Genomic DNA, 20,105 nt, shown 5'->3' on the forward strand with positions numbered 1-20,105 from the left:
TTGATGATATAACGTGGCTGGGTCTTTCAGAATGACAATGATCCCAAACACACCGCCTGGGCAAAGAAGGAGTGGCTTCGTAAGAAGCATTTCAAGGTCCTGGAGTGTCCTAACTAGTCTCCAGATCTCAACCCCATAGAAAACCTTTGGAGGGAGTTAAAAGTCCGTGTTGCCCAGCGACAGCCCCAAAACATCACTGCTCTAGAGGAGATTTGCATGGAGGAATGGGCCAAAATGCCAGCAACAGTGTGTGAGAACCTTGTGAAGACAGAAAACATGTGACCTCTGTCATTACCAACAAAGGGGATATAACATATTATATAAGTATTGAGATGAACTTTTCTTATTCACCAAATACTTATTTTCCACCATAATTTGCAAATAATTCTTTAATAATCAGACAATGTGATTTTATGGATTTCTTTCTCATTCTGTCTCTCATAGTTGAGGTTATAACCTATGATGATAATTACAGCCTCTCATCTTTATAAGGGGGAGAACTTGTACAATTAGTGGCTGACTAAATACTTTTTTGCCCCACTGTAGCTGAAACAAAACATGTATGAATAAGTGGAATCTGACAACAAAGAAACCTCTAGGATCGTGTTAAACTTAATTTACTGCACTGCTGCGAAAAAGCCTGATCACCTCACCTTACTGCTGTGGGGGTGAAACTCACCTTAGATCGAAATGTCGGATGGACGAAGTAAAGAGCCTTCAAGTTCTTCTTATATCTATAAAGATTAAAAAAAGAAGATGGAGCAGAGCCAATGTAATAAAATAAGATTAACTCCACAATACAAAGAATATCCCTTTAAATCTTTGAGGAAGGGGTCAATGTTTTTTAAATGTTTTTTTTTTTTAGATTTTTTTACCCTTTGCATATTTTGGCATTGATAACTTTTTATTGTTATTGGCTGCGGCTGTACAAGGCTTTGTTCTCGCAGGACAATCTGTACTTTATGTCGGCGCCTTTTTTTGGCTCGTATACATTATGGTTTATATTTATCTTTATTTTTGCAAAAACACAAAAATAAAGTGTCCACTTTATTAGATACACCTAATCTATGAGTTGGTAATACAAATAAATATATATACAACCAATGACATGGCAGGAACTTAATGCATTTAGGCATGTAGACGTGGTGAAGACAACCGATCATTAGAATGGGGAAGGAAGGAGATATAAGTGAATGGTATACAGAAAATGGTCTGAAAAAGAGAGACTATTCAGTGAGTGGCAACTGTGTGGAGGAAAATGCCTTGTTGGTGTCAGAGAAGAATGGGCAGACTGGTTTGAGATGACGGAAAGGCAACAAGAAGTCAAATAACCACAAGGTCTGCAGAACACAACCTCTGAACCCACAACATGTTCGGCCTTAAAGCAGATGGGTTACAGCAGAAGAACACACCAGGGGCCACTCCTGTCAGCTAAGGACAGGAAACTGAGGCCACAATTCATACAGAAAAAGGAGATTTTTTAACACTTACCGTAAAATCTCTTTCTCGAAGGATCCATTGGGGGACACAGACCGTGGGTGTATCTTGCTGTCTCTAGGTGGTGACACTATGGTGATAAAAAAAGTCAGCTCCTCCCAGCAGGATACACCCGCCTTCAGGCTCTGAGCTAATCAGTTTAAGTTCCAGAGCAATAGGAGGAGACCAATAGGTCAAGAAAAACCCAAAACTGTCCGAGAACCAGAAGAAAAAACATAACTGAACACACCCTCGGACAGAGAACCAAGGGAAAAAAAACAAAAAAGGGCGGGAGCTGTGTCCCCCAATGGATCCTTCAAGAAAGATTTTACGGTAAGTGTTAAAAAAATCTCCTTTTCTCTATCGGCTCCATTGGGGGACACAGACAGTGGGACGTACCAAAGCCGTCGCCTGGGTGGGCAGATAAGTAATCAGGCAGACGGCTGATCCACTGCCGCCTGCAACACCTTACGCCCCAGGGAAGCGTCAGCCGATGCGAAAGTATGAACTCGATAAAACCTCGAGAAAGTGTGCAAAGACAACCAGGTAGCCGCCTTGCAAATCTGCGAGGCCGAGGCTCTATTCTGGAGAGCCCAGGATGCCCCGACAGAACGAGTGGAATGAGCCACAACCCTGAAAGGAGGAATCTTCCCCTTACAGCGATAGGCTTCCGAAATGGCAGACCAAATCCACCTAGAAATGGTGGCCATGGAAGCAGGTTGTCCCTTGCGACGACCCTCCATCAGGACGAAAAAGGAATCACACTGACGAAAGGAAGAAGTGATGGAGAGATAAGACTGAACGGCCCGAACTACATCCAGTTTGTGTAGTAAGCGCTCCTTAGGGTGAGAAGGAGCCGGGCAAAATGACGGGAGGGCAATATCCTCATTGAGATGAAAGGCCGAGACCACCTTAGGTAAAAAGGAAGGGTCTGGCCGGAAAACGACCTTGTCCTGGTGAATCACCAGAAATGGAGAACGGCAGGAAAGGGCTGCCAATTCAGAAACCCTCCGGATGGAGGTGATAGCCACCAGAAACGCCACCTTGCAAGAAAGGAGGCGGAGGCGGAGAGACACCTCTCTCAGGGGCTCAAAGGGTGCACCCTGGAGGGCACTCAGAACCAAATTCAAGTCCCAAGGGGGAGAAGGTGACCGATAAGGAGGAACGGCATGCGCCACTCATTGCAGAAAGGTCCGGACATGAGGATTAGAAGCCAGGGGCCGCTGGAAAAGAACAGTAAGGGCCAAAACCTGACCCTTAAGAGAACTGAGAGACAACCCCAGTTCCAACCCCGACTGCAAAAAGGAGAGAAGACGGGGAACAGAGAAGGTCACCGGGGAGAAGTCTTGTACTTCACACCAACGAAAATAAGAACTCCAAGTTCGGTGGTAAATCCTTGCAGAGGAGGGCTTACGAGCCTTGAGCATGGTGCGAATGACTTGGGAAGAGAACCCGCGGGCCCTCAAAACCGCGATCTCAACCGCCACGCCGTCAAATGCAGCGACTGTAAATTGGGGTGGCAAAGAGGACCCTGAGAGAGCCTGACTACGTCGGCGTACCACGACCTTCGGGGCCAATCTGGAGCTACCAGAATGGCAGGGACGCCCTCTGCCTTGAGCTTCCTCAGCACCCTGGGAAGAAGCGGAAGAGGAGGGAACAGATAGGGTATGGCATCACTAGGGCATCCACGGCCAGAGCCTGAGGGTCCCGGGACTTGGACACAAACGGAAGGATCTTCCGATTGTGCCGGGACGCGAAGAGGTCCACGTCCGGAATGCCCCAGAGGTGCGCGAAGACCTCTGGATGTAGAGACCACTCGCCGGGGTCGGATGAGGACCGACTGAGGAAGTCCGCTTCCCAGCTGAGCACCCCCAGGATGTGAATCGCCGAAATGGCCGGAACCTTGCTCTCCCCCCAGGAGAGAATCTTGGTCACCTCGGCTATGGCTGCCGAGCTGCGAGTGCCGCCCTGACGATTTTTGTACGCAACTGCCGTGGCATTGTGGGACTGGACAGGATGGGACTGAAGATGGGACTCCCAATGAAGAAGACAAAGAAGAATCGCCCGTAATTCCAATATGTTTATCGGAAGAAGGGTCTCCTGGGGAGACCAGAGTCCCTGAACCGTCCAATCTCTGAACACGCCGCCCCAGCCCAACAGGCTGGCATCCGTCGTAACAACTTGACAGTGAAGGGGAAGAAACGATCGCCCTTGGAGAAGAAGGGGGGAGCGGAGCCACCAGAGCAGAGACTGACGGACCCTGAGAGGGAGAACAATCTGACGATCGAGGGACAGAGGAGACCTGTTCCACCGAGAGAGAATCGCCAGTTGGAGGGGACGGTAATGAAACTGGGCAAAAGGTACGGCCTCCATAGTTGCCACCATCCGACCCAGGACTTCCATACAAGTGCGGATGGAGACTGATACCTGGGTCCGAAGGGAGGACTGACTTATCCTGGTTGACCATCCACCCGAAGCGAGTCAGAGTTTGGAGAGTGATGTCCAGATTCTCCAGAGTCTGGGCCCTGGTTGGAGCCTTGATGAGAAGGTCGTCCAGATAGGGTATCACTGAGATTCCCCTCGACCGTAACCGGCCCATCACTGGCGCAAGCACCTTTGTAAAGACCCGAGGAGCCGTGGCAAGACCGAAAGAGAGGGCTACAAATTGAAAGTGCCCCTCCGGAACCGCAAAGCGGAGGTACCGATGATGGCCCGGAAATATTGCCACATGGAGGTAGGCATCCTTGATGCCCACCGACGAAAGGAACTCTCCTTGTTCCAGGGACGCCACTACCGAACGGAGGGATTCCATTAGGAAGTGGCGGATGAGAAGATGAAGATTGAGACGCTTGAGGTCCAAAATTGGACGCACAGAACCGTCCTTCTTGGGGACCACAAAAAGATTTGAATAGAAACCCCGAAAACGTTCCCCTGAAGGAACAGGAACGATAACCCCCTGGAGAAGCAGAGACTGGAGAGCCGCTCGAAACTGCTTCGCCAGAGGAGGAGACCAGGGGGCCCGGGATCGAAAAAAGCGATCCCTCGGAAGGGATGCAAATTCGATCCGGTAACCGTTGGACACCACGTCCCTGACCCAAGAGTCTTGAATGTGAGAGGTCCAAATGTCTCGAAAAAGTAAGAGACGACCTCCCACCCGAGAAGAAACCGCGGGTGGGGCCTCACTTCATGCAGAAGTGGGCTTGCGGTTGCCTGATTTGGGCGCAAAACGGCCGGAGCGGTTGGAGTCCGACTTCCAAGACGGACGAGCCCGGAACGAGGGAGCCTTCTTGTCCCGCGAGGGCGCCTGCCCGGATCCCTTGTTGGAGCTGGAGGTCCGAAAGGACCGAAAGGAAAAGGCCTTCCTTTGGGAAGTAGGGGGAGCCTTATTTTGAGGTAACAAGGAACTCTTACCTCCCGTTGCCTCGGAGATAATCTCATCAAGGCGTTTGCCAAAAAGACGGCCACCCATAAAGGGAAGCTCAGTGAGAGATCTTTTGGAAGCGGCATCCGCATTCCAAGCCTTAAGCCACATAGAGCGGCGGAGAGCCGCTAGATGACCCACAGCATAGGCAGAAGAACGGGCTGCCTGCATGGAAGCTGCGCACAGAAAATCCCCGGCTTTAGAGCATTGAAGAGCCAAAGCAGATAGATAATCCGGGGGGGATCCCGCTAAGATATCCTGATGGAGCTTTTGGCACCACTCCGACAGGCCCTTGGACACCCATGTGTCCAGAAGCTTCCGTGGCAAACTTCGCTAAGGATTCTACCTTCTTGTCCGTGGGCTCCTTGAAGGCAGCGGCATCTGCCAGAGGCAGTGTAGTCGCCTTATTGACCCGGGAAACTGGTGGATCCACTGAGGGAGGAGAAACCACCTTAGTGACAAAGACCTTGTCAAATGGATAACGCTCTTGAATTGTCTTGACTCCCGGGAACCTCTTGTCTGGATGTTTCCATGCGGTCTCCAGAATGTCGTCAAAGTCAGTGTGAGAGCTGAACTTCTGAGGTGCTGGCTTAGCACGGTGAAAGGATACTCCTGGATTGACATCCGAAGATCCTGGGTCCTCTAAGTGAAAGGTGTCTCTCAGGGCTGTAACCAAAGAGTTAACCGTTGCAATTGAGTCCGGGCGGTCCTCAGAGTCAGATGCCGGCTCGGAAGCCTCATCCATCAGTTCGCCAGGGGAATGGGAATGAGTAGAGGCAGTCCTGAAGGGGGGCGACTCTGACCGAGAACGCGGCTCTGGCGTGTCAGAGCGGCGACTCTGAGAACGTCCTGCCGAGATGACAGGGGGGGCGGGACCCATGAGGGGAACGCTCACGTCTACTTGAAGACTCATTGGAAGAGTCAGACGAGGCACCCCTAGTACGCTTGTGAGAGCGTGAAGAATGTGGAGACTAGAAGCGGGCCCTCTCAGAGGTCCTGCGCAGAGAAGACCCCTTCAAGGCGGACACCACTTCCCGGGAGGTCTCAGCCACCGAGCGGGAGACTTGGGTCAAGTCAGCCATATACTGGGTCAGGGAAGAAACCCAGGCTGGGGGAGCGGCTGGATCCACCGGGACCGAAGGGGCATCAGGGGGTACCAGGGGGTCTGGGGGAGCAGTGGAGCAGGCAGGACAAGTGGGCTCAGCAGAGCCAGACATCTTGGTATTACAGTGCTTACAGAGATAGTAAGTCACTGAAGTTCCAGGTCTCAGTTTAGAGGGAGGAACAGCTCTGGGTACGGACATAATGAGGGAAAAGAAGGAAGATAGGAACTTTCTCACCATAGTCTGTGTCCCCTGTCAGCTGCAGTGAGGAGACTCGCTCTGAGCAGCTCGTGAGAGAGAAAAAGGGCCAGCCAATAGGAAGAGAGGGGTATGCCTGAAGCAAGGCACTAAGTAACTGACCCCTTCCTACTGAAATTCGCACCCACGGCGCTGATTGGAGGCAGCTTCGCGCCTCTGAGCTCTCCCAGCCCCGTGGGCGGAGCCACAGACCGGCCGGGAGAACTGTCATGGCGCCCGCTCCTTGCCCCGAGCGCACCTGTCGCTCGTTTGTGCGCTCGGGGGAATAGGGCGGGCGGCCAACGCCGGCAGAGACTGCCGGTGAAAAGAAGTAAGCCGGCGCAGAAGCGCCCGGCTAATCGCAGCCCCGCGGCTGTCAGACGCTTATAAGGCGCTGCCGACAAAGTGAAACTAAGCCGGTGCTGAAAACGCCCGGCCCGGAACAGCGCCGCGGCTGACAGCCACGTATAAGGCACTGTGAGACAAGTTAAACACACACACAAGTGAAGCGCTGGAATAAGGCGCTATGGACGTGACACCCAAGCACACACACACAAGAGAAGTGCCCCCTATATGAAGCCCCTTCAGGTACCACTGCTCCCCCAAAAATAAAGTGTAGCCTGTAATAAAGTGCAGCCCCTGTAAGTTAGCCCAAAAAAACTAAAGGGTGGGCCAAAACAGGGGGTCTCCAGCTGCTGTGAGCCCGTACCTGTGGAGAAAAAGGGGGAAAGTACTTACCTCAGTCAGAAGAACTCACCTACTGGAGTCTTCAGTGAAGTCTTCAGTCAGCATTAGTTCCCTGCATCACGCCTGGCTGCTATGCGCGAGCAGGGAAATAGGGGGACCCGGACCCGTGAGGTACCACCCAAGCGCTGACCGTTGGTGAGGGGGGGGGTGAACAGCGCATATACGCAATGTCTGTGCCCCCTCACTCGCAATGAGGAACCGCAGTCCCTGAGTCCCCGCCTGAAAACAGAAAAGAAAAGGAATAAAAAACTAACACGTCCCTATACTATGAAAACAAAAAAAAATCAGAAGACCTGGTCTGGAGCAATCCAGACCCGTCCACCTCCTTCAGACACTAAGCTTAAACTGATTACCTCAGGGCCTGAAGGCGGGTATATCCTGCTGGGAGGAGCTGACTTTATTTTATCACCATAGTGTCACACCTCCTAGAGACAGCAGCATACACCCACGGTCTGTGTCCCCCAATGGAGCCGATAGAGAAATATTATTGTATTATATATAAGTATATAGAGGGGGTCTGACCCCGTACAAGAGAGGTGTACCTAATAAAGTAACAAAGGTATATCAGCTCCGTCTCCGGAACAAGACCCAGCGCACGGACACAACGGTGCAGTGGGAGGCAGAAAAAGTCCAGCGCCAATCGGTACGTGGATTAAAACTTCAAGGTTTACATGAAATCCTTTAAAATAGCAGCTTACAAGCATGTACATGGGGCAATGGCTAAGCCTGACGCATTTCGTATCCCACTTTATCAAAAGCATAAAGTGGTCAAAGAGTGTGTATATCTAGGAGCCCGACCCAAGGCCGAAGACGTGTACCACCTAATAAAGTGATCTATGAGTGTGTGTGTGTATATATATATATGGTCCAACCCAAGGCCGAAGACGTGTACCACCTAATAAAGTGATCTATGAGTGTGTGTATATATATATATATGGTCCGACCCAAGACCGAAGAGGTGTACCACCTAATAAAGTGATCTATGAGTGTGTGTGTGTGTGTATATATATGGTCCAACCCAAGATCGAAGAGGTGTACCACCTAATAAAGTGATCTATGAGTGTGTGTGTGAATATATATATATATATATGGTCCAACCCAAGACTGGAGAGGTGTACCACCTAATAAAGTGATCTATGTGTGTGTGTGTATATATATATATATATGGTCCAACCCAAGACTGGAGAGGTGTACCACCTAATAAAGTGATCTATGAGTGTGTGTGTGTGTGTGTGAATATATATATATATATATATATATATATATATATATATATATGGTCCGACCCAAGACTGGAGAGGTGTACCACCTAATAAAGTGATCTATGTGTGTGTGTGTGTATATATATATATGGTCCGACCCAAGACTGTAGAGGTGTACCACCTAATAAAGTGATCTATGAGTGTGTGTGAATATATACATATATATGGTCCGACCCAAGACTGTAGAGGTGTACCACCTAATAAAGTGATCTATGTGTGTGTGTGTATATATATATATATATATGGTCCAACCCAAGACTGGAGAGGTGTACCACCTAATAAAGTGATCTATGTGTGTGTGTGTATATATATACATATGGTCCGACCCAAGACTGTAGAGGTGTACCACCTAATAAAGTGATCTATGTGTGTGTATGTATATATATATATATATATGGTCCAACCCAAGACTGTAGAGGTGTACCACCTAATAAAGTGATCTATGTGTGTGTGTGTATATATATACATATGGTCCGACCCAAGACTGTAGAGGTGTACCACCTAATAAAGTGATCTATGAGTGTGTGTATGTATATATATATATGGTCCGACCCAAGACTGTAGAGGTGTACCACCTAATAAAGTGATCTATGAGTGTGTGTGTATATATATATATGGTCCGACCCAAGACTGTAGAGGTGTACCACCTAATAAAGTGATCTATGAGTGTGTGTGTATATATATATACATATGGTCCGACCCAAGACTGTAGAGGTGTACCACCTAATAAAGTGATCTATGTGTGTGTATGTATATATATATATATATATGGTCCAACCCAAGACTGTAGAGGTGTACCACCTAATAAAGTGATCTATGAGTGTGTGTGTGTGTGTGAATATATATATATACATATGGTCCGACCCAAGACTGTAGAGGTGTACCACCTAATAAAGTGATCTATGTGTGTGTGTGTGTGTATATATATATATATGGTCCAACCCAAGACTGTAGAGGTGTACCACCTAATAAAGTGATCTATGAGTGTGTGTGTGTATATATATATATATATATGGTCCGACCCAAGACTGTAGAGGTGTACCACCTAATAAAGTGATCTATGTGTGTGTGTGTGTGTGTGTATATATATATATATGGTCCGACCCAAGACTGTAGAGGTGTACCACCTAATAAAGTGATCTATGAGTGTGTGTGTATATATATACATATGGTCCGACCCAAGACTGTAGAGGTGTACCACCTAATAAAGTGATCTATGTGTGTGTGTGTGTGTATATATATATATATGGTCCAACCCAAGACTGTAGAGGTGTACCACCTAATAAAGTGATCTATGAGTGTGTGTGTGTGTATATATATATATATATGATCCGACCCAAGACTGGAGAGGTGTACCACCTAATAAAGTGATCTATGAGTGTGTGTATAAATATATATATATTATATATATATATAACGTATTTATCGGGGTATACCACGCACCGGCCTATAACACTCACCCTCATTTTACCAAGGATATTTGGGTAAAAAAAGTTTTTTCCCAAAATATCCATGGTAAAATAAGGGTGCGTGTGTATACCCCGATACATCCCCAGGAAAGGCAGGGGGACAGAGGCCGTCGCTGTCCGCTTCTCTCCCCCCATCCCCGGTTGCATAATTACCTGTTGCCGGGTCGGGTCCGCGCTGCTTCAGGCCTCCGGTGTGCGTCCCCTGCGTCGTTGCTATGCACTGCACGGCGCGGTGCACTGATGTCCTGCGCCGCACCGATAGTCAGGGGGAGAGAACGGGCAGCGGCACCGATAGCCAGGGGGAGAGAAGGGCCGGCAGCAGGGCTCTAGACCCCATGAAAGGCAGGGGGAGAGAAGCGGGCAGCGCTGGCCGTCTCTGCACCTGCAAAGCCACTGCAGTTCATTGATTTAAAGCGCCTGCTATATCTATATCTACGGTCCCACCCAAGGCCGAAGAGGTGTACCATCTAATAAAGTGATCTATGAGTGTGTGTATAGATATATATGTCATATCTATATAGGGGAGGTCCGACCCAAGACTGGAGAGGTGTACCTAATAAAGTGGAGGTGTGCCTAATAAAGTGGTGGTGTGCCTAATAAAGTGGTGGTGTACCTAATAAAGTGGGGGTGTGCCTAATAAAGTGGAGGTGTGCCTAATAAAGTGGAGGTGTGCCTAATAAAGTGGTGGTGTACCTAATAAAGTGGTGGTGTGCCTAACAAAGTGGTGGTGTACCTAACAAAGTGGTGGTGTAACTAATAAAGTGGTGGTGTACCTAATAAAGTGGGGGTGTGCCTAATAAAGTGGTGGTGTGCCTAATAAAGTGGAGGTGTGCCTAATAAAGTGGTGGTGTACCTAATAAAGTGGTGGTGTGCCTAATAAAGTGGTGGTGTGCCTAATAAAGTGGTGGTGTGCCTAACAAAGTGGTGGTGTACCTAATAAAGTGGAGGTGTGCCTAATAAAGTGGTGGTGTGCCTAATAAAGTGGAGGTGTGCCTAATAAAGTGGAGGTGTACCTAATAAAGTGGTGGTGTGCCTAACAAAGTGGTGGTGTACCTAACAAAGTGGTGGTGTACCTAATAAAGTGGTGGTGTACCTAATAAAGTGGGGGTGTGCCTAATAAAGTGGTGGTGTGCCTAATAAAGTGGAGGTGTGCCTAATAAAGTGGTGGTGTACCTAATAAAGTGGTGGTGTGCCTAATAAAGTGGTGGTGTGCCTAATAAAGTGGTGGTGTGCCTAACAAAGTGGTGGTGTACCTAAAAAAGTGGGGGGGGTGCCTAATAAAGTGGTGGTGTACCTAATAAAGTGGTGGTGTGCCTAACAAAGTGGTGGTGTGCCTAACAAAGTGGTGGTGTACCTAATAAAGTGGTGGTGTACCTAATAAAGTGGGGATGTACCTAATAAAGTGGGGGTGTGCCTAACAAAGTGGTGGTGTGCCTAACAAAGTGGTGGTGTACCTAATAAAGTGGGGGTGTGCCTAATAAAGTGGTGGTGTGCCTAATAAATTGGTGGTGTACCTAATAAAGTGGTGGTGTACCTAATAAAGTGGTGGTGTACCTAATAAAGTGGGGGGGGGGTGCCTAATAAAGTGGTGGTGTACCTAATAAAGTGGTGGTGTGAATAACAAAGTGGTGGTGTACCTAATAAAGTGGTGTTGTACCTAATAAAGTGGGGGTGTGCCTAATAAAGTGGGGGTGTGCCTAATAAAGTGGAGGTGTGCCTAACAAAGTGGTGGTGTACCTAAAAAAGTGGCGGTGTGCCTAATAAAGTGGTGGTGTGCCTAATAAAGTGGTGGTGTGCCTAATAAAGTGAGTTAAAGAGAATCTGGTGCTGAAGGAAACCAGGGTGTCTCCAGCTGTTGCAAGACTGCAGCTCCCAGCATACACACAGTGCTGTAAACAAACACAGTGCAACTATGTCCAGGCTACCATGTGTTACTTGTGCTCACAGCACCTCCTAGTGGTGTCTGCAGTGCTGCGCGGTGTAGTCACTCACTTGGCGTCCACCACGTCGTACACGCTCTTTAAGAAGTCGGAGTCCAGGTGGTTGTGTTCGGCGGTCAGGGTGTGGAAATAGACCAGGACGTAATCCTTGGCGGCCACGTGATCCATCATGTGTATGAAGTAGAGCAAAGCCTGGAGCGGGGGGAGGAGACAGAACACGCAGGTCACATGATAGAGCGCGTGTCATACATGCGCACAAATCAGACAGAAATCATATAGACGCAAAACAGTCACTTTTACACTTTCGTTTTTCCCTCCTCGCTTTGTGATACTCTTAACCCTTTTAATTTCCCCCCTACAGCAGTGGTCTTCAACCTGTGGACCTCCAGATGTTGCAAAACTACAAATCCCAGCATGCCCGGACAGCCGTTGGCTGTCCGGGCATGCTGGGAGTTGTAGTTTTGCAACAGCTGGAGGCGCACTGTTTGGGGAAACACTGACCTAGGCTGTCCAGGCATGCTGGGAGTTGTAGTTTTGCAACATCTGGAGGTCCGCAGGTTGGAGACCACTGTCCTACAGACTCACATGAGGCTTCCGGTTGCTGCTGCTGCTGTTGTTTTTTGCGCCACCAATCGTACTTTATAATGACATCATCAATTTACGGTAAAACAAAAAAAATGTATTGTCGGGCGAAATTTAAAAATAAAAACGCCATTTTGCTACTTCTGGGGCCTCAGATTCTACGCAGCGCAATTTTCAGTATAAATTACACCTATAACTCTTTATTTAACTATTTATTTCTCCATATACATGGCTGTATAAGGATAAAAAAAGAATTTGCGCCGTGATCTGTAGTTTTTTTTTCGGGACCATTTTTGTTTTATGAGACCTTTTGATCGCTTTTTATTTATCTATTTTTTTTATGGTATATTAAGTGACCAAAAATACGCAATTCTAGACTTTGGTATTTTTTTACGTGTACGTCATTGACCGTGTGGTTTAATTAACATTATATTTTTATAGTTCGGACATTTCCACACGCGGCGATACCACTAGGTTTTTATATATTTTTGGGGAAAGGGGGGGGGGGGTTATTCAAACTTTTATTAGGGAAGGGGTTAATTCACATTTATTAACTTTATTTTCTTTAAATATATTTATTTTTATTAATATTTAAAAAATATATATTTATTGTCCCCGTAGGGACTATTACATGCACACACTGCTTAATGTTGTGCCGCAGACATAGTATTGTCGAAGAACCCTGGCGAGCGGATGTCAAGGGTAGAGAGCACATGTAATGGGGGCCGCTAGGGACCAGCTGATCGGGAACACGCAGTAGTCCCAATCAGTCCCCTTTCCCCCTAACCAACACCAGTATTTTACTGGATGTATGTCCCGCGATCAAATTTGATCCCAGGAAAGTGTTAATAGCCACTGCAGGCTATTACCTGCAGCCCCTGGGTATTGCTAGCTGTTAGGGGGTCACCCGATGAAGAGCGGGATCACAGCAGAATCATAACTTAATGAAAAGCCAAGAATCCATCTTCTGAATGACCCAACTTCTTATCCAGTGTGTCCCCAGCTGTTGAAAAACTACAACTCTCAGCATGCTTGGAGAGCCTTTGGCTGTTTGCCCCCTTAAGCCATTTCCCTCTTATGTGACCATCGCGGTTGGGGCCCGCACTCCCTCCTCCCCCCCATATGATCCTGAATACTCACCTTCTCCATGTCGATCAGCAGGACGGGAATGTTCCTCCCTACGATGACGATGATGGTGCGGCCGCAGTTATCCACTCCTGAAACAAAGAACGACGTGTGAGATCAGAGGACACAAGGGCCATGATAAGTATTCACCCCCCTGTTATGGGATACAATGGCTCTGACGTAATCACTGATATTCCTCGAAGAAGTCTTTGTGCCAGTGGTGTGACCTGAGAAACGCTCCAGGCAGCAGATGTACCGGCGACAACAGTGACAACATGAGACTCACCGGACTGGTACAACGCCTTCAGGGCAGCAATGTCTGAGAGGTCTTCTGTCCGCGCCCGAGACAGCCAACGATTGTAACTGAGAAAAAAAAAGAGAGCGATGAGGAGTGAGGAGTAACCTGTGATCTGACAGCTGCCCGTACCCTGAGGACGAGGAGTAACCTGTGATCTGACAGCTGCCCGTACCCTGAGGAGGAGGAGTAACCTGTGATCTGACTGCTGTCCGTACCCTGTGGATGAGGAGTAACCTGTGATCTGACTGCTGCCCGTACCCTGAGGAGGAGGAGTAACCTGTGATCTGACAGCTGCCCGTACCCTGAGGAGGAGGAGTAACCTGTGATCTGACAGCTGCCCGTACCCTGAGGAGGAGGAGTAACCTGTGATCTGAAAGCAGCCCGTACCGTGAGGAGGAGGAGTAACCTGTGATCTGACAGCTGCCCGTACCCTGAGGATGAGGAGTAACCTGTGATCTGACAGCTGCCCGTACCCTGAGGAGGAGGAGTAACCTGTGATCTGACAGCTGCCCGTACCCTGAGGAGGAGGAGTAACCTGTGATCTGACTGCTGCCCGTACCCTGAGGAGGAGGAGTAACCTGTGATCTGACAGCTGCCCGTACCCTGAGGACGAGGAGTAACCTGTGATCTGACAGCTGCCCGTACCCTGAGGATGAGAAGTAACCTGTGATCTGACTGCTGCCCGTACCCTGTGGATGAGGAGTAACCTGTGATCTGACAGCTGTCCGTACCCTGTGGATGAGGAGTAACCTGTGATCTGACAGCTGCCCGTACCCTGAGGAGGAGGAGTAACCTGTGATCTGACAGCTGCCCGTACCCTGAGGATGAGGAGTAACCTGTGATCTGACAGCTGCCCGTACCCTGAGGATGAGAAGTAACCTGTGATCTGACAGCTGTCCGTACCCTGTGGATGAGGAGTAACCTGTGATCTGACAGCTGCCCGTACCCTGAGGAGGAGGAGTAACCTGTGATCTGACAGCTGCCCGTACCCCGAGGATGAGGAGTAACCTGTGATCTGACAGCTGCCCGTACCCTGAGGATGAGGAGTAACCTGTGATCTGACAGCTGCCCGTACCCTGAGGATGAGGAGTAACCTGTAATCTGACAGCTGTCCGTACCCTGTGGATGAGGAGTAACCTGTGATCTGACTGCTGCCCGTACCCTGAGGATGAGGAGTAACCTGTGATCTGACAGCTGCCCGTACCCTGAGGATGAGGAGTAACCTGTGATCTGACAGCTGCCCGTACCCTGAGGAGGAGGAGTAACCTGTGATCTGACAGCTGCCCGTACCCTGAGGATGAGGAGTAACCTGTGATCTGACTGCTGCCCGTACCCTGAGGAGGAGGAGTAACCTGTGATCTGACAGCGGCCCGTACCCTGAGGATGAGGAGTAACCTGTGATCTGACAGCTGCCCGTACCCTGAGGATGAGGAGTAACCTGTGATCTGACTGCTGCCCGTACCCTGAGGAGGAGGAGTAACCTGTGATCTGACAGCGGCCCGTACCCTGAGGATGAGGAGTAACCTGTGATCTGACTGCTGCCCGTACCCTGAGGATGAGGAGTAACCTGTGATCTGACAGCTGCCCGTACCCTGAGGAGGAGGAGTAACCTGTGATCTGACAGCTGCCCGTAACCTGAGGATGAGGAGTAACCTGTGATCTGACAGCTGCCCGTAACCTGAGGATGAGGAGTAACCTGTGATCTGACTGCTGCCCGTACCCTGAGGATGAGAAGTAACCTGTGATCTGACAGCTGTCCGTACCCTGAGGATGAGGAGTAACCTGTGATCTGACTGCTGTCCGTACCCTGAGGACGAGGAGTAACCTGTGATCTGACAGCTGCCCGTACCCTGAGGACGAGGAGTAACCTGTGTTCTGACAGCTGCCCGTACCCTGAGGATGAGGAGTAACCTGTGATCTGACAGCTGCCCGTACCCTGAGGATGAGGAGTAACCTGTGATCTGACTGCTGCCCGTACCCTGAGGATGAGGAGTAACCTGTGATCTGACTGCTGCCCGTACCCTGAGGATGAGGAGTAACCTGTGATCTGACAGCTGCCCGTACCCTGAGGATGAGGAGTAACCTGTGATCTGACAGCTGCCCGTACCCTGAGGAGTAACCTGTGATCTGACTGCTGCCCGTACCCTGAGGAGGAGGAGTAACCTGTGATCTGACAGCTGCCCGTACCCTGAGGACGAGGAGTAACCTGTGATCTGACTGCTGCCCGTACCCTGAGGAGGAGGAGTAACCTGTGATTTGACAGCTGCCCGTACCCTGAGGATGAGGAGTAACCTGTGATCTGACTGCTGCCCGTACCCTGAGGAGGAGGAGTAACCTGTGATCTGACAGCTGCCCGTACCCTGAGGACGAGGAGTAACCTGTGATCTGACTGCTGCCCGTACCCTGAGGAGGAGGAGTAACCTGTGATCTGACAGCTGCCCGTACCCTGAGGATGAGGAGTAACCTGTGATCTGACAGCTGCCCGTACCCTGAGGACGAGGAGTAACCTGTGATCTGACTGCTGCCCGTACCCTGAGGAGGAGGAGTAACCTGTGATTTGACAGCTGCCCGTACCCTGAGGATGAGGAGTAACCTGTGATCTGACTGCTGCCCGTACCCTGAGGAGGAGTAACCTGTGATCTGACAGCTGCCCGTACCCTGAGGACGAGGAGTAACCTGTGATCTGACTGCTGCCCGTACCCTGAGGAGGAGGAGTAACCTGTGATCTGACAGCTGCCCGTACCCTGAGGATGAGGAGTAACCTGTGATCTGACAGCTGCCCGTACCCTGAGGATGAGGAGTAACCTGTGATCTGACAGCTGCCCGTACCCTGAGGAGGAGGAGTAACCTGTGATCTGACAGCTGCCCGTACCCTGAGGACGAGGAGTAACCTGTGATCTGACTGCTGCCCGTACCCTGAGGAGGAGGAGTAACCTGTGATTTGACAGCTGCCCGTACCCTGAGGATGAGGAGTAACCTGTGATCTGACTGCTGCCCGTACCCTGAGGAGGAGGAGTAACCTGTGATCTGACAGCTGCCCGTACCCTGAGGACGAGGAGTAACCTGTGATCTGACTGCTGCCCGTACCCTGAGGAGGAGGAGTAACCTGTGATCTGACAGCAGCCCGTACCCTGAGGAGGAGGAGTAACCTGTGATCTGACTGCTGCCCGTACCCTGAGGAGGAGGAGTAACCTGTGATCTGACTGCTGCCCGTACCCTGAGGATGAGGAGTAACCTGTGATCTGACAGCTGCCCGTACCCTGAGGATGAGGAGTAACCTGTGATCTGACAGCTGCCCGTACCCTGAGGAGGAGGAGTAACCTGTGATCTGACAGCTGCCCGTACCCTGAGGATGAGGAGTAACCTGTGATCTGACAGCTGCCCGTACCCTGAGGATGAGGAGTAACCTGTGATCTGACTGCTGCCCGTACCCTGAGGAGGAGGAGTAACCTGTGATCTGACTGCTGCCCGTACCCTGAGGATGAGGAGTAACCTGTGATCTGACAGCTGCCCGTACCCTGAGGATGAGGAGTAACCTGTGATCTGACAGCTGCCCGTACCCTGAGGAGGAGGAGTAACCTGTGATCTGACAGCTGCCCGTACCCTGAGGATGAGGAGTAACCTGTGATCTGACAGCTGCCCGTACCCTGAGGAGGAGGAGTAACCTGTGATCTGACAGCTGCCCGTACCCTGAGGATGAGGAGTAACCTGTGATCTGACAGCTGCCCGTACCCTGAGGAGGAGGAGTAACCTGTGATCTGACAGCTGCCCGTACCCTGAGGATGAGGAGTAACCTGTGATCTGACAGCTGCCCGTACCCTGAGGATGAGGAGTAACCTGTGATCTGACAGCTGCCCGTACCCTGAGGAGGAGGAGTAACCTGTGATCTGACAGCTGCCCGTACCCTGAGGATGAGGAGTAACCTGTGATCTGACAGCTGCCCGTACCCTGAGGAGGAGGAGTAACCTGTGATCTGACAGCTGCCCGTACCCTGAGGATGAGGAGTAACCTGTGATCTGACAGCTGCCCGTACCCTGAGGAGGAGGAGTAACCTGTGATCTGACAGCTGCCCGTACCCTGAGGATGAGGAGTAACCTGTGATCTGACAGCTGCCCGTACCCTGAGGAGGAGGAGTAACCTGTGATCTGACAGCTGCCCGTACCCTGAGGATGAGGAGTAACCTGTGATCTGACAGCTGCCCGTACCCTGAGGATGAGGAGTAACCTGTGATCTGACAGCTGCCCGTACCCTGAGGAGGAGGAGTAACCTGTGATCTGACTGCTGCCCGTACCCTGAGGATGAGGAGTAACCTGTGATCTGACAGCTGCCCGTACCCTGAGGAGGAGGAGTAACCTGTGATCTGACAGCTGCCCGTACCCTGAGGAGGAGGAGTAACCTGTGATCTGACAGCTGCCCGTACCCTGAGGAGGAGGAGTAACCTGTGATCTGACAGCTGCCCGTACCCTGAGGAGGAGGAGTAACCTGTGATCTGACTGCTGCCCGTACCCTGAGGATGAGGAGTAACCTGTGATCTGACTGCTGCCCGTACCCTGAGGATGAGGAGTAACCTGTGATCTGACAGTTGCCCGTACCCTGAGGATGAGGAGTAACCTGTGATCTGACAGCTGCCCGTACCCTGAGGAGGAGGAGTAACCTGTGATCTGACTGCTGCCCGTACCCTGAGGATGAGGAGTAACCTGTGATCTGACAGCTGCCTGTACCCTGAGGAGGAGGAGTAACCTGTGATCTGACAGCTGCCCGTACCCTGAGGAGGAGGAGTAACCTGTGATCTGACTGCTGCCCGTACCCTGAGGATGAGGAGTAACCTGTGATCTGACTGCTGCCCGTACCCTGAGGAGGAGGAGTAACCTGTGATCTGACAGCTGCCCGTACCCTGAGGATGAGGAGTAACCTGTGATCTGACAGCTGCCCGTACCCTGAGGAGGAGGAGTAACCTGTGATCTGACAGCTGCCCGTACCCTGAGGAGGAGGAGTAACCTGTGATCTGACAGCTGCCTGTACCCTGAGGATGAGGAGTAACCTGTGATCTGACAGCTGCCCGTACCCTGAGGAGGAGGAGTAACCTGTGATCTGACAGCTGCCTGTACCCTGAGGATGAGGAGTAACCTGTGATCTGACAGCTGCCCGTACCCTGAGGAGGAGGAGTAACCTGTGATCTGACAGCTGCCTGTACCCTAACAGGGATGCACTCACTTTCTCTGGTGCTGCTTCTGCAGGGCGACCCCAGACATTTGCCCCTGTAGTGCCAGACGCCGCTGCTTGTCCACGTCACCTTCCATACGTGCGAAAGCGTGCGAGCCGATGAGGGACAGATCGCGCCCCAGTCCATCCTCCTCCTCCGAGTCGTCTGCAACACACAGGAAACGGATATAAGACCCCATCCAGGACACGTGTGGTGGTCACGGGGTCTCCGGTCATGTGACTGTACACAGAGAACGATGCGGAGACCGTATACAAGGCTTCCAATAAAGGGGTACTCCGATGGAAAACTTTAAATCAACAGGTGCCAGAAAGCTAAACAGATTTGTAAATTACTTCTATTAAAATTTTTTAATCCTTCCAGTACTTATTAGCTGCTGAATACTACAGAGGAAATTATTTTCTTTTTGGAACACAGAGCTCTCTGCTGACATCACGAGCACAGTGCTCTCTGCTGACATCACAAGCACAGAGCTCTCTGCTGACATCACGAGCACAGTGCTCTCTGCTGACATCACTGTCCATTTTAGGAACTGTCCAGAGAAGGAGAAAATCCCCATAGAAAACATGTGCTGCTCTGGACAGTTCCTAAAATGAACAGAGATGTCAGCAGAGAGCACTGTGCTCGTGATGTCAGCAGAGAGCACTGTGGTCATGATGTCAGCAGAGAGCACTGTGGTCATGATGTCAGCAGAGAGCACTGTGGTCATGTCAGCAGAGAGCACTGTGGTCATGATGCAAGCAGAGAGCTCTGTGGTCATGATGTCCGCAGAGAGCACTGTGATCATGAAGTCAGCAGAGAGCTCTGTGTTTCAAAAAGAAAATAATTTCCTCTGTAGTATTCAGCAGCTAATTAGTACTGGAAGGATTAACATTTTTTAACCCCTTAACGACGCAGGACATATATTTACATTCTGCGCCGGCTCCTGCGATATGAAACGGGATCGCATATCGCGTCGGTCCCGGCGCTCATCAATGGCCAGGACTCGCGGCTAATACCACACATCGCCGATCGCGGTGATGTGCGGTATTAACCCTTTAGAAGCGGCGGTCAAAGCTGACCACCGCTTCTAAAGTGAAAGTGATCCGGCTGCTCAGTCGGGCTGTTCGGGACCGCCGTGGTGAAATCGCGGCGTCCCGAACAGCTTGCAGGACACCGGGAGGGCCCTTACCTGCCTCCTCGGTGTCCGATCGGCGAATGACTGCTCCGTGCCTGAGATCCAGG

At 50.4% G+C, this 20,105-nt stretch overlaps 1 protein-coding gene across 1 annotated transcript in view; it reads right to left on the bottom strand.

The window, feature by feature from the left end:
* GDAP2 (ganglioside induced differentiation associated protein 2) overlaps positions 1–20,105 on the bottom strand; it is a gene marked incomplete at its 5' end in the record, with an annotated part of 47,604 nt that overhangs the window by 18,624 nt on the left and 8,875 nt on the right. Inside the window, 5 exons of the mRNA XM_056554125.1 lie at positions 680–734; positions 11,708–11,847; positions 13,378–13,454; positions 13,649–13,725; positions 18,875–19,028. Of these exons, the coding sequence (XP_056410100.1) occupies positions 680–734; positions 11,708–11,847; positions 13,378–13,454; positions 13,649–13,725; positions 18,875–19,028 (503 nt within the window). The remainder of the gene's footprint in view (positions 1–679; positions 735–11,707; positions 11,848–13,377; positions 13,455–13,648; positions 13,726–18,874; positions 19,029–20,105) is intronic.

The sequence above is a fragment of the Hyla sarda genome, unplaced genomic scaffold (assembly GCF_029499605.1).
Source record: "Hyla sarda isolate aHylSar1 unplaced genomic scaffold, aHylSar1.hap1 scaffold_569, whole genome shotgun sequence".
NCBI classification, from domain to species: Eukaryota; Metazoa; Chordata; class Amphibia; order Anura; family Hylidae; genus Hyla; species Hyla sarda.